The 18,544-nt window shown below is 43.3% G+C and overlaps 2 protein-coding genes across 2 annotated transcripts in view; both read left to right on the top strand.

Moving 5' to 3' along the window:
• Positions 1-7,850, top strand: part of Mcm6 (minichromosome maintenance complex component 6) — a 48,252-nt gene extending 40,402 nt beyond the window's left edge. Inside the window, exons 16-17 of the mRNA XM_042683513.1 lie at positions 2,877-3,016; positions 7,368-7,850. Coding sequence (XP_042539447.1) covers positions 2,877-3,016; positions 7,368-7,484 — 257 coding nt within the window. The 3' untranslated portion in view covers positions 7,485-7,850. The remainder of the gene's footprint in view (positions 1-2,876; positions 3,017-7,367) is intronic.
• A 2,226-nt stretch (positions 7,851-10,076) lies between these two features.
• The window catches only part of Lct (lactase), a 58,962-nt gene continuing 50,494 nt past the window's right edge, over positions 10,077-18,544 (top strand). The window contains exon 1 of the mRNA XM_042683524.1: positions 10,077-10,716. Within this exon, the coding sequence (XP_042539458.1) occupies positions 10,077-10,716 (640 nt within the window). The remainder of the gene's footprint in view (positions 10,717-18,544) is intronic.

Raw genomic sequence — 18,544 nt, 5'->3', positions numbered from 1 at the left:
AAGCCCCACGACTGACAAAAGAAAAGAAAAGAAAGAAATACAGCAGGCACTGGTGGCTCAGGCCTGTAATCCTAACTACTCAAAAAGCTGAGATCTGAGGATTGTGGTTCAAAGCCAGCCCAGACAAGAGAGTCAACGAGACACTTATCTCCAGTTAACCATCAGAAAACCGGAAGTGGTGTGGCTCAAGTTGGTAGAGCACTTGCCTTGAGCTGAAGAGCTCAGAGACAGTGCTCACGCCCATAGTTCAACACCCACAACTGCGAAAGAAGGGAAGGAAGGAAGGACATTCTATACATTGAATCTTAACAAATCTGTACTTCATTACATGTTAAAAATGAGCAAAGGGCTGGGAATGTGGCTTAGTGGTAGAGTGCTTGCCTAGCATGCATGAAGCCCTAGGTTCGATTCCTCAGTACCACATAAACAGAAAAAGCCAAAAGTGGTACTCTGACTCTGTAGGATGCTAGCAGTGAGCAAAAGAAGCTCAAGGACAATGCCCAGAACCTGAGTTCAAGCCCCAAGACTGGCAAAAATGAAAAGAGTAAAATGTTCATCTGTCCATTAATAAGTTGCACTATTTGAACATATATGATACCCTTAACTGTGTTATCACACATTTAGAGTTTATCACCTTGTGATAAACTCACAGGGCAGGAGAAAAAAATTGAAATCAGGAAGTAGCACTTTTTGTAATATTGGGCTATAAATTCGGCATTTGCTAGGTGGGTGCTCTCCCATTTGAGCCGTGCTTCCAGCTCTTTCCTTAGTTATTTTTCAAATAGTGTCTCGTGTTTTTTTCGCAGGATTGGCCTTGAACTACAGTCTGCTATTAGGCTTCTTGTGTAGAGATGGGGCAACTTCAAACTGATCCTCTTTATCTCTGCTTCCAGAGCATCTGGGATTATAGGCATGTACAACTATGCCCAGGCCCTTTTTTGTATGGAGTCCAGGGATAAATCTAAGGTTTTGAACATTCTAAGTAAGGACTTTACTACTGAGCTACATCCCTAGCTTCCACATCCATATATTCCTGTTAACATTTTAATATTCTCTTTGTCACTCATACAGCTATTTGTTGGTCGTGGGGCCTGAACTCTGGGCCTTGAGCTCTTCAGCTCAAGACTATTGCTCTACCACTTGAGCCACAGCGCCACTTCCGGCTTTTTCTGCTTATGTAGTGCTAAGGAATCAAATCCAGGGCCTCATGCATGCAAGGCAAGCACTGTACCACTGAGTTACCTTCCCAGCCCCATATAGCTAAGTTTTAAGTAAAAGAAACAATTGAAGGGGCATATATGATTACCATTTACATACTGCAGTCCATGGGTACATTCTACTGGTTCTTTCCTTATCTTGGCAAGTTTGTAATTTTTGGTCCTTAAGTAGACCGCTGTCCTGGCGTAGGGAATCGTACAGGTTTAAATCATATAAGTCATTTATTCAAGAATATTTGGGGGGCTGGGAAGGTGGCTCAGTGGTAGAGCGCTTGCCTTGCATGCTCGAGGCCCTGGGTTCGATTCCTTAGCACCACATAAGCAAAAAGAAAAAAGCCGGAAGTGGCACTGTGGCTCAAGTGGTAGAGCGCTAGCCTTGAGCTGAAGAGCTGAGGGACAGCGCCCAGGCCCAGAGTTCAGGCCCCACTACCAGACGCAAAAAAAAAAAAAAATTGGATGAACACTGACATTTAACTAGTATTGAATGAGAAATAGACTCAGAGCAACAACTTAGGAATATTTTTTTCCTGTTTTTGTTTTTAGTGCTTGTTTTTGGAGTTGTACACAGGTCCTTGTGCATGCTAAACACATAGCTGCCATTGAACCGGCCTTTCCCTCCCCCACAACCCACTAAAATTTCTTTGTTTTGATTTTGCATTTTTCTGTTTGTTGTTTTTTTTTGTTAGTTTGTTTTTGTCAGTCATGGGGCTTGAACTCTGGGCCTGAACGCTGTTCCTCAGCTCTTCAGCTCAAGGCTAGCGCCCTACCACTTGAGCCACAGCACCACTTCTGGTTTTCTGGTATTTTATTGGAGATAAGAGTCTCACGGACTTTCCTGCCCGGGCTGGCTTTGAACCGAGATCCTCAGATCTCAGCCTCTTGAGTAGCTAGGATTACAGGTGTGAGCCACCAGCGCCCAGCTAAATTTGTAAATTTTTTTGTTTTAAGTAGCCATCTATGAATTTCACTTTCACTTGTGAGTTAGCTCTAGTTCCATAAAGCCTTTCCCTTTTCAAAGAGAAAAAGTTACATTTAAGAAGTTTGTCTGGGGGGCTGGGACGGTGACTCAGTGGTAGAGCGCTTGCCTTGCATGTTCGAGGCCCTGGGTTCAATTCCTCAGTACCACATAAGCAAAAAGAAAAAAGCCGGAAGTGGCGCTGTGGCTCAAGTGGTAGAGCGCTAGCCTAGAGCTGAAGAGCTGAGGGACAGCGCTCAGGCCCAGAGTTCAGGCCCCATGACAGGACTCCCCCCCCCCCCCCCCCCCCCAAAAAAAAAAAAAAAGTTTTGCTTTCTGTTGCTTCCTAACTTAAGCCTTCAGTTGTTGTCAAACATTCTCTATAGGTGATAAGATATATGATGAAGTCCTCCATACTTTGTGAAGTCTTACTAGCTTCAAGAACTTGTTTTTTACAATCATATTTTATTGGTGCTTGGTTCCCCACCCCCCCCCCCTTTCTGGATAGAGTGTATTTTTAAGTAATGTAACAGGTTATTTCAGGCCTGTGCTGGAACATTGCAAACCTTATATGAGCAGATGTGCTGTCTGACAGGGTGATGGTTATCTAATCTGTATATTATCTTCCTATGTATGCAAACTCCAAGGATGAGCAATACAGTTTACTGGAAAGTAATCTTTTTAAAATATGTTTTTTGTTGCAGAAGAAGATGAGTCAGCATTGAAGAGGAGTGAGCTTGTTAACTGGTACTTGAAGGAAATGGAATCAGAAATAGACTCTGAAGAAGAACTTATAAATAAAAAGAGAATCATAGAGAAAGTCATTCATCGACTCACACACTATGTATGTACATATTACACTTGCTTTCTAGTGTTAATGAGGGAAAGAGTTTGTGTCTTACAGATTTTGGGGGGTATAGTCAGGACTGAGTGTTAAGAATTATTTCCTGGGCTGGGAAGGTGGCTCAGTGGTAGAGCGCTTGCCTTGCATGCATGAGGCCCTGGGTTCCATTCCTCAGCATCATATAAGCAAAAAGAAAAAAGCCAGAAGTGGCGCTGTGGCTCAACTGGTAGAGCGCTAGCCTTGAGCTGAAGAGCTGAAGGGCAGTGCCCGGGCCCAGAGTTCAGGCCCCACAACTGGACCCAAAAAATAAATAAAATAATTATTTCCTTTATAAAGTAAGTAGAATTTCGGTGAAATCTGGGAAGGTGACTTTGGAATCTTTTCATGTAGGCCTTTTTTGTTGTTGTTGATTGTGGGTCTTGAACTCTGGACCTGGGCACTGTTCCCTGAGCTCTTCAGCTCAAGGCTAGTGTTCTACCACTTAAGCCACAGTGCCACTTCTAGTTTTCTAGTGGTTAATTGGAGATAAGAGTCTCATGGAGCCTGGTGCAGGTAGCTCATGCCTGTAATCCTAGCTACTCAGGAGGCTGAGATCTGAGAATTATGGTTCAAGGCCTGCCTGGGCAGGAAAGTCTGTGAGACTTTTTTTTTTTTGGTCCAGTCGTGGGGCCTAAACTCTGCGCCTGGGCGCTGTCCCTCAGCTCTTCAGCTCAAGGCTAGCACTCTACCACTTGAGCCACAGCGCCACTTCCGGCTTTTTTTCCTGCTTATATGGTGCTGAGGAATCGAACCCAGGGCCTCAAGCACACAAGACAAGCGCTCTACCACTGAGCCACCTTCCCAGCCCTGTGAGAGTCTTATCTCCAAAAAACTACTAGAAAACCAGAGGTGATACTGTGGCTCAAGTGGTAAAGTGCTCGCCTTGAGCTAAAGAGCTGAGGGACAGAGTTCAAGCCTCATGACCACAAAAGAGTTTCACAGACTGGCTGCCCAGGCTGGCTTTGAATTGTGATCCTCAGATCTCAGCCTCGACTAGCTAGGATGATAGGAGGCATGAGCCACCAGTGCCCAGCTATAGGACTTTTTTTAAAATTGGCGGTTGTAGATATCAAGTCCAGGATCAAACTCATACTAATCAAGCACTTTCCCGTTGTGCAGTATCCTATCCCTGTTCAGACTTTTTTTTTCTTGTGTTTATTATTATTATAAAGATGTTTACAGTTACAGTACTAAAGAGTACATTTCTTTTTGGGTAGTGTCATCCCTGATTGGATACTTTTAACCATTTGCTTTTCATCCTGATTAGCCAGATGCATATAGTGAACCCCTGGGCATGCATCCTCCCAATTTCACTTCCTTTCTATGTTTCATCTTCCTCACATTCTTAGTTTCCCTTTACTCAGCCTTTATTGTTCTGCTACACACCAAACATGGAGGACTTTGCACTTGCCATTTATCTCGTCTCATATATCTTTCTCCATTCTGGTATCTGTTTAAACGTTATCTCCACAAGTCTTGCTTGCCTGGCATGTTAACAGATAGCAGCCTGCAGCTTTTGCTATTCTGCTTTATGCCTCTTCATAGTGTTTATTTTTTTTGAGGGGGGGGGGTCCGGTCATGGGGCCTGCACTCTGGGCCTGGGTACTGTCCCTCAGCTCTTCAGCTCAAGGCTAACGCTCTACCACTTGAGCCACAGCGCCACTTGCGGCTTTTTTCTTTTTGTTTATGTGCTGCTGAGGAATCGAACCCAGGGCCTCGAACATGCAAGGCAAGCGCTCTACCACTGAGCCATCTTCCCAGCCCTCATAGATTCTTAGTTTGTCTTCCAGAATAGAAGCTCTATATTGGGAGAGCAGGGACTTTATTAACTGCTGTTCCCAGTGCCTACAGTGATAAAGGCCACATAGAGGGATCTTGTATTTGTTGAGTGATTGGATTTTCTTGTTCTCAATTGTCAATTCCCTTCACAGGGCTCACAGTGTGTAAATATTCCACATTACATGTCAGGGTTGTATCATCTGATAAACTATACCTGTGGGATTAGATAAGTATATAATTATAGGTGTTGAGGGTATGTGAAAATCTAACTCAGACTGGAATTTAATAATGTATGAGACGGGCTGGGCAGGTGGCTCAGTGGTAGAGTGCTTGCCTTGCATGCTCCAGGCCCTGGGTTTGATTCCTCAGTAACACATCAACAGAAAAAGCTGGAAGTGGTGCTGTGGCTCAAGTGGTAGAGCATTAGCCTTCAGCTGAAGAGCTGAGGAACAATGCCCAGGCCCCACCACCAAAAAAGTATATATAATAATGTATGAGACAGACTAAACTGAGCTTGTGCATACAGCTGTTGGCCCTCTTCCCCCCAGCATTGAGGTAAGCTCAGATGTTCACACATGCCTTACCATTTGAGTTACAGCTCTAGCATCTCAATCTCCATATGTGTGCATGCACACACACACACTCACACGCGTGCGCGCACGCGCTAGTCCTCTGGATTGAGGCTGTCCTAAACGTTTTTGCTCAAGGGTATTGCACCACTTGAACCACAGCTCCGCTTCAAGCTCTTTGCTTGTTAACCGGAGATAAGAGTCTCATAGACTTTACTGCCAGCTGGCTTGAATCCTCAGATCTCTCTGTAGGATTACAGGAGCCACTGGCTCCCAAATTAGTCTCTGGCTTTTAGTTTCTTTTCTTTTTGGTGGGGGGGGAGAGGTCAGTCATGGGGCTTGAACTCTGGGTGGGCGCTGTCTTTGAGCTCTTCAGCTCAAGGCTAGCACTCTACTACTTGAGCCCCAGTTCCACTTCCCCTTTCCTTTTCATTTTCTTCCTGAGGCAGTTTCACTCCATACTGGCCTCAAAATTGCTATGTAGCTCAGTCTAGCTGGACTTTGTATTCTAGATCCCTTCTGCTTTGGGTTCCTTAAAATCCCAACACTCAAGAGACTGAGACAAGAGAATCCAGAGTTCCAGGCCAGGCTGAACTAAATTAGAAAAAGAGATTTTTTTGGTATATGAAAATGTCCAGACAGGCGCTAGTGGCTTATGCCTGTAATCCTAGCTACTTAAGAGGATGAGGTCTGAGGATTACAGTTCAAAACCAGACGGGGGTGGGGGGGGGGGCCTGGGAAGGTGGCTCAGTGGGAGAGCGCTTGCCTTGCATGCCTGAGGCCCTGGGTTCGATTCCTCAGCACCACATAAGCAAAAAGAAAAAAAGCTGGAAGTGGCACTGTGGCTCAGGTGGTAGAGCGCTAGCTGAAGAGCTGAGGGATAGTGCCCAGGCCCAGAGTTGAGGCCCCACGACCGGACCAAAAAAAAAAACAAACAAAAAAAAAGCCAGAACGGGCAGAAAAGTCCATGAGATTCTTATTTATTTATTTTTTGTCCGTTGTGGGGCCTGAACTCTGAGCCTGGGTACTGTCCCTCAGCTTTTCAGCTATAGACTAGCGCTCTACCACTTGAGCCTAAGCCCCACTTCCCTCTTTTTCTGTTTATGTGGTGCTGAGAAATCTAACCGAAGGCCTCATACATGCAAGGCAAGCACTCTACCACTGAGCCACCTTCCCAGCCCCTCCATGAGATTCTTATCTCTAATTAACTACCAGAAACCAGAAGTGGTGCTGTTGCTCAAGTGGTAGAGTGCTTGCCTTGAGCTGAAGAGCTCAAAGACAGCACCTTGAGCTGAAGAGCTGAGGGATAGCACCCAAAGCCAGAGCAGAGTTTAAATCCCACAACTGACCAAGAAAAAAAAAAGACAAAGAAAATGTCCAGTGGCCAGTAATTTAAGAATTCACAGATAATAATAAAAATAAACAGATAATAGAGAATTATACTTGGCCTCATCTTAAAATTTGAACACTTCCCTTTTTTGAGATTATTAGTGAACATTTGACATACTGTCACATTAAGTATTAAAATTACAATATTGGTGTACATGTTAATATTTCTTTTTTTTTTTTTTTTTTTTTTGGGTCCGGTCGTAGAGCCTGAACTCTGGGCCTAGGCGCTGTCCCTCAGCTCTTCAGCTCAAGGCTAGCACTTTACCACTTGAGCCACAGCGCCACTTCCGGCTTTTTTCTTTTTGCTTATGTGGTGCTGAGGAATTGAACCCAGGGCCTCAGGCATGCAAGGCAAGTGCTCTACCACTGAGCTACCTTCCCAGCCCTACATGTTAATATTTCAAAGGAGGTTCATAGTATAAAAAGGGCATGAAACGCTGATAATAATTTTAAGACATAGTCTTTAGATTTTCAGTGGGGAAATAAAATAGTGCGTAGAAGGATCAGTGTTTGGTGTATCTGGACATTTTTGTAATATTGTTGGAGAGTGAGGACAAAATGCTTCTGTTCCGCAGGATCATGTTCTAATTGAACTCACACAAGCTGGATTGAAAGGTTCTACAGAAGGAAGTGAGAGCTATGAAGAAGATCCCTATTTGGTAGTTAACCCTAACTACTTGCTTGAAGACTGAAATACTAAAAGTAACTGACAAGAGCCAAGGAGCTTTGGCACAGCTCTTTCTGTCCTGGAACCTGTATGGAGCTCTGCTAAGAAGTAAAGTGATGCTTTGGAATTTGTCCCAAGAATAACAGTGGAGTCCTGTGTATCACATTCCTATAATATGCTTTTATACCAGCACCAGCTTTAGTGTGTTTCTTGTCCCAATAAAGTTGGAACTCAGTAATATGTGGTTTCTGTAAGACCTTTACTTTGTTTTCACATGTAGGAAAAAGCCTGTCACTTCTATGGTATTCAGTATCTTACCAATCAAGAAGTTAAACTTTCTTCAGTTGCTAACTACTGCTTTTATTCATTAAATAAAATAATTTGACCTGAAGTTGTATATTGGATTTATTTCTGCACTCTTATTCATGTACTTGTGAATGTGAATCCCTTTTTACTTAATCTGAGAGATACGACATGGATTTAGAATTTAATTTCTGTACAGAAGGGCTTTTAATAGAATTAGAAAACCTAGAATTAGAGAGAACCTTGGAAATTCCAAGATTGATTTTAGTATCTTATAGTTTCTAAAAATACAAGGTTTACTGGACACCAGTTGATCATGCCTGTAATCCTAGCTACTCAGGAGGTTGAAATCTGAGGATCGAGGTTCAAAGCCAGCCCAAGCAGGATAGTCCCTGAGACTTATCAAGTAAGAAGCAGAGATGTTGCTCAAGTGGTAGAGTGCTAGCCTTGAGTAGAAAAGCTCAAAGGCCCAGGCTCTGAGTTCAAACCCAGAACTAGCACATACACACAAAAAATACAGTTTATTGTACTTTATTTATTTTGTCGGTGTGAGGCTTGAACTCTGGGCCTAGGCACTGTGCTTCAGCTCTTCAGCTCAAGTCTATTGTTCTACCACTTCAGCCACAGTGCAGAACTTGCAGTTTTCTGAGTGGTTTAATGGAGCTAAGAGTCTCATGGACTTTCCTGCCCAGCCTGGCTTTGAACCGTGGCCCTCAGATCTCAGCCTCCTGAGTAGCTAGGATTACAGGCATGAGCCAGCTCGTGTTACTTTTCTATGGGTCATTCTTTCCTTCAACCTTTCTTCCCTCCCTCCCTCTTTTTTTTTTTTTTTTTTAAATTTTGGGTCCGGTCGTGGACCTGAACTCTGAGCCTGGGCGCTGCCCCTCAGCTCTTTAGCTCAAGCCTGGGCGCTGCCCCTCAGCTCTTCAGCTCAAGGCTAGTGCTCTACCACTTGAGCCACGGTGCCACTTCCGGCTTTTTTTTTTTTTTTTTTTTTTTTTGCTTATTGGTGCTGAAGAATCGAACCCAGGGCCTCAAGCATGCAAGGCAAGTGCTTTACCACTGAGCCACCTTCCCAGCTTCTCCCTCCTTTTGTTCCTAGGATTTTGCCAATGTTAGCCATGTTGACCTCAAACTCCAAACCTGCCTCAGCCTGGGGCATGTATCACCACACCTTGCCTTAGGATTATTTCACATACAGCCATATATATAAGCTGTCTTCACATTTTGTGGCTTTGTTCCAAAGAGTTACATCCTTGCTGTATCTGTTAAAAAGAACTGGGCTGGGAAGGTGGCTCAGTGGTAGAGCTCTTGCCTTGCATGCATGAGGCCCTGGGTTCGATTCCTCAGCACCACATAAGCAAAAAGAAAAAAGCCGGAAGTGGCGCTGTGGCTCAAGTGGTAGAGCGCTAGCCTTGAGCTGAAGAGCTGAGGGACAGCGCCCAGGCCCAGAGTTCAGGCCCCACGACCGGACCCAAAAAAAAAAAAACTAAGTCAGCTGGGCACTAATGGCTTATATCTGTAATCCTAGCTACTTAGGGGACTAAGATAGTACCTCCAATAAACTACCAAAGCTAGAAGTGGAGCCATGACTCAATTAGAGTACTAGCCTTGGGAAAAAAATACCTGAGGGAAAGCACCTGGGCTCTTCTGTTCAAGCCTCAGGACTGGCACAAAAAGGTGAGTAAAATGCTCACTTGAGCCATTAATGGGGGGAAAGAAACAACTGCAGGACTATGGCATAATCCCATGTAAATTTGTTGCATATTTTTGTGTTAACTCTTATTTTTGCCTTTGTCTAGTGTTTATCTTGAAGCCTTATATAGCATGTTAACATCTATTTAATCTACAATAGGGATGGTGAGGAAATAGACACAAAAGAAGCTACTTTTGCCACATGCTATCTAAATCTAGACAAGAACCATGAAGCTGAGGGAAAATGCACATTGGTAAAAATTTCTGTCCTAGCTTGCAGAGGAGGGAAGTAGACAAAAGGAGAATTGGAAGGATTTTTTTTTTTTAAATGAATGAATTTTTTAGAGGAGTGGAAGAAAAATGTTGAGGAGTGATCTACTTTTCTGTAACCCATCCAAGAAAAATGTCTTCAGACATTCTGTTTCTTCTGCTTAAACTAGATGGAAAAGTTGTTTGTATTGTATGTTAAGGTCTAAAATTTTAAATATTGCAGGGGTGAGCCATGTGATATTAACATAGATAACTAAGTTAAACATTGTATTGGTAATCACTTAGTAACTTATCTGAGCTGTAGTTATAAAAGGATTCCTCTTATGTGCCTCCTAACAGCTCTCTGAAAATGGAGCTGTCTGGGAAAATGGTCTTCATTGTCCTCCTAAGGTTTTCATGTCAGGGGGCAGAGTGGGAAGCTCTTGATAGAAATTTCATTTCAGCTGCTGGTCCTCTAACCAATGACTTCCTGTACAACCTGAGCCACCCCCTGGGAAACCAGGGTTCTCATTTGGTAGCTGGCAGCAATGATATTTATGTTTGTCAACAGCCTTTGCCCTCTTTCTTGCCAGAGTTGTTTAGCAGTCTTCATGCCATGAAGATCACGCATTATAAATTATTCCTCCCATGGGCACAACTCCTCCCATCAGGAAGCTCCAAAAATCCACACAAGGAAACAGTGCAGTGCTACCGGCAACTCCTCGAGGCCCTCACAGCTGCACAGCTTCAGCCTATGGTCGTCCTGCATCACCAGACCCTACCTACCAACTTTGTCAAGGGAGTTGTGTTTGCTGACCTCTTTGCTGACTATGTCTCATTTGCTTTCCACTCCTTTGGGGACCTCGTTGGGATCTGGTTCACCTTTAGTGACTTGAAGGAAGTGATCATGGCTCTTCCCCACCAGGAATCAAGAGCTTCCCGTCTCCAGTCCATCACTGATGCTCACAGAAAAGCCTATGACATTTACCATGAAAAATACGCATCTCAGGGTAAGTATGTGTTGGCCCTGATGGCTGGCCCATGGCAGCCTCCATCTACCTTGCCCGATCTTCAAAAGCAGCTCTTGGCATTTCTTCTGCTCACTTTCAGTAGGACCATCTCTCCCCACCCTGGGGCCTAGACATTAGTGGCAAGTCAGTATTGTTATTATTTCCTAAGGGAGGCAGTAAGGATGGTTTATATTGCACAATGCCCAACATTCATTTGAGGAATATCTTATATACCCATTTCTAAGACTTGGTCCTGTTTAGTCACTATTACTCTCTTGTCTTGCTCTTCTTTTTCCCTTCCTGTCTCTTCCCAGGAAGCACTATCTGAGAATTTCTTCAGATTACTTACGAAACCTTATGAGAACCAATTGAGGGATAGGAATGTAGCTTAGTGGTAGAGTGCTTGCCTAGCATGCATGAAGCCCTGGGTTCAGTTTCTCAGTACACATAAACAGAAAAAAGCTGGAAGTGATGCTGTCATTCAGGTGGTAGTGTGCTAGCCTTGAGCAAAAAGAAGCTCAGGGACAGTTCCCAGACCCTGAGCTCAAGCACCAGGACAGGTGGGGAGAAAAACAAAACGCCAATTTCTACATTCTGGTTGGAGCTTATGTTCATTCTATCAGGGAGGCAGACAAGTACAAAATAATATAGCCGGGCACCAGTGGCTCAAGTGTGTAATCCTAGCTACTCAGGAGGCTGAGATCTGAGGATTGCGGTTCAAAGCCAGCCTGGGCAGGAAAGGCCATGAGACCCATCTCCAATAAACTGCTCAGAAAACCAGAAGTGGCACTGTGGCTCGAGTGGTAGAGCGCTAGCCTTGAGCTGAAGAACTGAGGAGCAGCACCCAGGCCCAGAGTTTAAGCCCCACGACCGACAAAAACAACAAAAAACAATATACTGACAGGTAATGGAAAGACCATTTGTGTGTTTGTTAATCCCAGATCTGTACATGCTGGGAAAGTGTTCTGCACTATCCTGCAATCTCATAAATTTATTGTAATTTTTACATTACAAATTATGTTACTGTAAAAGTTTTCATGTAAACTCTTACCCACCTTCTGGCAAATTTTTTAAACATTTTTTTTTGTTTTTTTGGGTCCGGTCGTGGGGCCTGAACTCTGGGCCTGGGTGCTGTCCCTCAGCTCTTCAGCTCAAGGCTAGAGCTCTACCACTTGAGTCACAGCACCACTTCCGGCTTTTTTCTTTTTGCTTATGTGGTGCTGAGGAATCGAACCCAGGGCCTCATGCATACAAGGCAAGCGCTCTACCACTGAGCCACCTTCCCAGCCCTTTTTAAACATTTTTAAAATTATTATATCTAAATAGTTTTACAAAGAAGTTTCCATTCTACAAAAATATATGAATTCAAGGTGTCTGACAACATTGTCACCCATCACTCCTAACCCATCCCTTCTCTCACTTTTCTTTTTTTTTTAATGTATTTTTTTATTGTGAAAATACTGTACAGAGGAGTTACAATTACATGGGCAAGATAATGAGTACATTTCTTATCAAGCATTGTAGCCTCCTTCTTTGTTTCCCCTTAGGAAGTGGTGCTGAGGCTTAAGCGGTAGAGTGCTCACCTTGAGCTGAAGAGCGCAGGGACACTGCCCAAGCTCAGAGTTCAAGCCCCATGACCGACCAAAAAAAAAAAATATGACCTTAAATTGAGATTAGGTGATTACATAAATTTCACATATTTCACAGTATTGTGGAATAGTGATACTTAAAGTCCACAAACACATTTTAACCTTTACAAGGCAAATTGTCATTATCATGGTCTATAAAGTTTGTGAATTCTCTGAGCCTTAACAACTATTTCTTCCACATCAGGTGACATTTACATTTCTTTCTTTTTGCTTAGTGTAAGCTGTTCTCTCTTACCCTCTCATCCTCTCCCTCCCATTGCTGCCTTTGAGTTGCTTAGTTCCTTTGCATCAATGTCCAGTGCAGCTGATGGGCCCCTCTGTTGTATGTTTTCCCATTTCCCTCTGATTCTGTGTCCTCCTCCTAGCTTCCCTCAGATGTACGCATATATATGTGTATATATATATATATATATATATATATATATATATATATATACACACACACCATATATGTGGCCAAGAACATGGAGTCATTTAGCAATGATGACAAAGTGAGTGGAAGTCCTCTGTTTCTTGAGTCTTGTTTACTTTGTTATATCTCCTTGCATTTTGGCTTTAGCATCCACATATCAAGCTTATCTCGCTCAATATGATTTGCTATTGTTCCATCCATTCCCTGCAAATGCCATTATTTTGTTCTTTCTAATGGCTGCATAATATTCCATTGTATATAGGTACCACAATTTTTGGATCCACTCATCAGTAGTGGGGCATCTGGTTTGTTTCCATATTTTGGCTGTTGTGAACAGTGCTGCAATGAACATGGAGGTGCATGTGTCCTTGTATGGTATGGCTGGGTCACAGGGGAGGTCTATATTTAGCTTTCTAAGATACCTCCAGACTGCTTTCCAAAGTGGTTGTATTAGTATACATTACCACCAGCAATGCAGTAGAGTTCCTCTTTCTGTGCATCCGCTCCAGCATTTGTATTAGCTGAACTTAGGATATGGGCCATTCTGACTGGGGTAAGGTGGTATCTCAGTGGTTGTTTTTATTTACATTTCCTTTACAGCCAGGGATGATGAACATTTCCTCATGTGTTTCTTTCCCATTTTTATCTTCTTCTGAGAAGTCTCTTTTTAGATCACTTGTCCATTTCATGATTGGTTTGTTAGATTTGTGGGGGGTTAGTTTCTTGAGTTTCCTGTATATAATGGATATTAGACCCTGGTCTGATACATTGCTGGTAAATATTTTTTCCCAATTAGCTGGCTGTCTTTCTAGTTTGGTTCTATTTCTTTGTCTTTGCAGAAACTTTTTATTTTAAGGCAGTCCCATTTGTCCAGTCTCTCTCCAATGTGTTGTGACCCTGGAACTCTGTGTTCAGGAAGTTCCTCCCCATACCTATAAGTTCAAGTGTCTCTCCTACTCTGTCCTGCAGTAGTTTTAGAGTATCAGGTTTGTTGTTAAGGCCTTTTTTTTTTTTTTGGTTGGTCGTGGGACTTGAACTCGGCCTGAGCAATATCCCTCAGCTCTCCAGCTCAAGGCTATCACTCCACTACTTGAGCCACAGTACCACTTCCAGTTTTCTGAGTGGTTTATTGGAGATAAGAGTCTCTCGGTCTTTCCTGCCTGGGCTGGCTTTGAACCGTGCTCCTCAGATCTCAGCCTCCTGAGTAGCTAGGATTACAGGCGTGAGCCACCGGCGCCCGGCTTGTTGGCCTGGCTTGTTGTTAAGGTTAAGGTCTTTAATCCATTTTGAGTTGATGTTGGTGTATGGTGACAGGCTAGGGTCCACTTTTAGTTTTCTGCATGTGGCCACCCAGTTTTCCCAGCACCAGTAGTTGAAGAGGCTATGATTGTTCTGTTGTATGTCTTTGTCTCTTTTATCAAAAATCAACTGACTGTATGTATGCGGTTTTATTTCTGGGTCCTCTCATTTGTTCCATTGGTCTTCAGGTCTCTTTTTGTGCCAGTCTTCAGGTCTCTTTTTGTGTCTTTGTTATTATGGCTCTATTGTAGAGCTTGAAATCTGGTATTGTGATCCCTCCTGCATTCTTTCTTTTGTCTAGAATTGCTTTGTCTATTCTAGGCCTTTTGTTGTTCCATATGAATTTTTGGACTGTTTTCTCTATTTCAGTAAAGTATGTCACTGGGATTTTAATGTAAATTGCATTGAATGTGTATATCAATTTTGGCAGTATGTCCATTTTCACTATATTCTGCCTATCCAGGAACATGGGAAGTCTTTCCATTTCCTGTTATCCTCTATGGTTCCTTTTTAGATTTAGGCTTTTATAGACTTCATGAAACAGATTCTTTCTTTACATCTTTGGTTAGGTTAATTCCTAGATACTTTATTTTTTGAGTTTTTTTTTTTAATAGTGGATTCTGTTGGCTAGAATACTATTGAGGAGCTTTGCATCTGTGTTTATCAAAGAGATTAGTCTGTAGTTTTTTGTTGTTATTGTTTTTGGGACTTTGCTGGTTTGAGGATGAGTGTGATATTGGCTTCATAGAATGACTTTGAGATTGCTCCCTCTGTTTCTATTTCTTGAAAGAGTCTGAGGAGTATAGGTATTAGTTCCTCTTTAGAGGTCTTATAGAATTGCATAGTGAATCCATTTGGTCCCGGGCTTTTCTTTGTTGGAAGGTTTCTGATTGTTTCCTCTATCTCATTGTAGGTTATTGGCATTTTGTCTTCAGTATCTGATATTCTATTTTGCATTTCATTCACTCTATTCCCTGTGGCTTCCATTGTGGTTTGCATGGAGGAAATTGAATTTTGCATGGAGGAAATTGAGCCATTTATAATTTCTATGTTGTTTCTTAGAGTATTAATCTCATCATTTAGTGAGGTGTGTACTGCATCTATTTTTGAGTGCATTTCTTATTTGGAGGATCCTTTTTGATAGTTCATTCCTTTGTTCTTTAAATTTCTGATCTATTTCTCACTTTAATTCTTGAGTCATTGCCTCTATCATCTCTTGGATGTAGCATTTGTCTTTGCTTCCACTGACATTCTCCCCTGTGTGGTTGCTGACCTTTGAGTCTGGTTTACAATCTTGGCCATTGATGAATCTTGTAATTTTTTACTGTGATTTTCACATGTGGATTCAGGGATTATTAGAGACAAATTCCAGACTCTGACTGTTTTGGTCACTTGGTGGCTACCTTTGCTTGGTTCTGGATTTGTTCCTGGATCAATTGATGTAGCTTGTTCTCAGTACTGGGCTGGTTGAGAGTACTTTACCTGATCCAAGTTCTTTTTTTTTTTTTGGGTGGGGGGGTCCGGTCGTGGGGCCTGAACTCTGGGCCTGGGTGCTGTTCCTCAGCTCCTTAGCTCTTCAGCTCAAGGCTAGTGCTCTACTACTTGAGCCACAGTGCCACTTCCGGCTTTTTTCTTTTTGCTTATGTGGTGCTGAGGAATCGAACCCAGGACCTCGAGCATGCAAGGCAAGTGCTCTACCACTGAGCCACCTTCCCAGCCCACCTGGTCCAAGTTCTGTTGTGGGAGGGGATGCTTTCCAGCTGCTGGTCTGACCCTCATAGGTCTTACTCTTGTTAGACTGTGGTGGGCAGATACACTCTACCCTCTGCTGGGGTGTGCACTCAGATCCTGACTAGTCAGGGACAAGTAGTTAAGATAGCTTGGGATGGGCTGGGAAGGTGGCTCAGTGGTAGAACGCTTGCCTTGCATGCCTGAGGCCCTGGGTTCGATTCCTCAGCACCACATAAGCAAAAAGAAAAAAGCCGGAAATGGCTCTGTGGCTCAAGTGGTAGAGCGCTAGCCTTGAGCTGAAGAGCTGAGGGACAGCGCCCAGGCCCAGAGTTCAGGCCCCACGACTGGACCCAAACAAAAAAAAAGATAGCTTGGGTTCCTGCCTGGGACACAGGTAGGGTTCCTTCAACTGCCTACTGGATATCCCTGGTGGGCTGGGTGTGCCTGCTGGTTGCTGGTGCACTTTCACAGTTCCCAGCTTCCATACAACCTGTATCTCAGGTGGTGGTGGGGGGTCCAAGTCAAATTGTAGGGGCTTACCACCAGTGCTGGTCTCCCGGGGCAGTGGGGGGGGGGGGGGGGGCGGTGAGATGGGGAGGAGCATTCCCTGTGGGATACTCACTTATTCTGGTACTGGTTGGGAGTTGTTCAGTGGTGCTGTGGCAGATCCCTGTTTTTGTGCACTGTAGGTTGCTGGTAACCATCATGTTATGCGTTCTTTGAGTTGATTGTGGGCTATGCTGGGTGGTGGTGCAGGCTGGGTCTGTGTTTCACAGTCTTTGCCACTGTTTATGCTGTCTGGGTCCGTGCCTCGGGTCTGGGATTCCTCGCCACTGCCACTCCCGCCCTGGGCCAGAGCAGAGAGGTGCTGCCTCAAGTCTGGGGTCCCTCGCCACTGCCACTGCCTCTTCTGTGGGCCGGAGCAGATAGGCGCTGCACCTCAAGACTGGTGTCTCTTTCTGCTGCCGATGCCACAGGCTGGGCCACTTCTGCTGGCTGGAGCAGAGAGGTGCTCCACTGCGAGTCAGAGATCTCTTGCCACCACATCGGATAAATTCCTTAACTTTCTCGAAATTAGTAAGTGCAAATAGCGGTGTTCTTTAAGACTTTATGGAATGCTGCTAAGTTAGTACCAATAGTTATAAATTTACTCTTCTGACATTCTGCCAATTGTAAATAATCAATTATTATTTTGTGCCAGTACTGGGGCTCAAACTCAAGTCCTGGGTGCTGGTCAAATGCTATAGTGCTAGTCTTAAGGAAAAAAATCTTAAGTGATAGTTCCCAGGCTTAGTTCAAGACCCAGTACTAGCACAAAAACAGCCATAATGAGATACTTTAGTTAAGAATAGCTATCTTCTAAAGGACAAAAGGGCTGGGATCAAGTTCAATGGTATGGCACTTGCCTAGGATGCCCAAGGCCATGGGTTTAATCCAACAGATAAGACAAAAAAAAGTAAGGCTAGCACAGATATTAAAAAGAAAGAACCTTTATAAACTTGTAAAGAAAATATAAGGGAGGGGGGGAAAGTAAAGGGGGTGGCTCACGCCTGAAATCCTAGCTACTCAAAAAGGTGAGCTCTGAGGGTCAAGTTTCAAATCCAACCCAGGCAAGAAAGTCCATGAGACTCTTTAGTTAACCACCAGAAAAACCAGAGGTGGTCAGAGGTGGTGCTGTTGCTCAAAGTGGTAGAGCACTAGTCTTGAGTGAAAAAGTATACAGGCACTGAGTTCAAGCCCCACAACTGACCAAAATAATTGTGTGTGTGTGTGTGTATTAATGGACAGTACTGTGTAAAACAATATAGAAATTCTTCATAAAATTACTTCTGGACATATATCCAGAGGAAATGTCAGACATGTACCCATGTTTATTGCAGCACTGTTCACAATAGCTCAGAAATGAAGTATATGTACATATAAGCAAATACACACTGGCCATGAAAAAGGATGAAATCCTGTCATTTGTGACAAAATAGATGAAACTTAGTGTCAAGTTAAATAAACCAGGTACATAGTTGAGTATACAGTGGTTGTTATTAGAGACAGTTAAATAGAAGGAAGGGAGAGGTGAGGAAAGGTTAATGGGTACAAGTTTGGTGCATTATTACATAGATTGACTAAAGATAATGGTATAGTAGTGTTTACTTTTTTCTTTCTTTCTTTTCTTTTTTTGTCAGTCTTAAGGTCTGAACTCTGGGCCTGGATGCTGTCCCTCAGCTCTTCAGCTCAAGGCTAGCACCCTAACACTTGAGCCACAGCGCCACTTCTGGCTTTTTTCTGCTATGTGGTGCTGAGGAATCAAACCCAGGGCCTCATACATGTGAGGCAAGCGCTCTACCACTGAGCCACCTTTCCAGCCCTGTTTACTTCTTTTAAAAAGGAAAGATTTTGTATATTTTTATCATAAATGTCTGAGGGATGTATACTAATTTAACATTATAGTGTATATATGTATCAAAACATCTGGCAGTGGCTCAAAAACATGCATAATTTTTTTCAGGTTTAAGAAATTTAAAGGCTGAATAAAGGGAAGAAAGTGTAGAGACTGATGGAGATGTTTTTTCAAAGAGTTATAATCTGCTGTGATTTGAGCATCTTGTAATGAGGGCAGGGAACAAAGCTAGGAAAGACGGAGGAACACCCTGAGCTGAAAAAGGAGGAAGAGCCCCTAAAGTAAGAGTAGTTCAGGAAACTCAAGAGTAGAGATTAAGGTTCTTTGGAAAGGCTGGGGTAG

This window comes from Dipodomys spectabilis, unplaced genomic scaffold, assembly GCF_019054845.1.
Source record: "Dipodomys spectabilis isolate Male_0828 unplaced genomic scaffold, ASM1905484v1 ptg000081l, whole genome shotgun sequence".
Taxonomy (NCBI): Eukaryota; Metazoa; Chordata; class Mammalia; order Rodentia; family Heteromyidae; genus Dipodomys; species Dipodomys spectabilis.
Note: the sequence above shows the minus strand (reverse complement) of the source record. Positions and strands in the feature narration are given on the sequence as shown.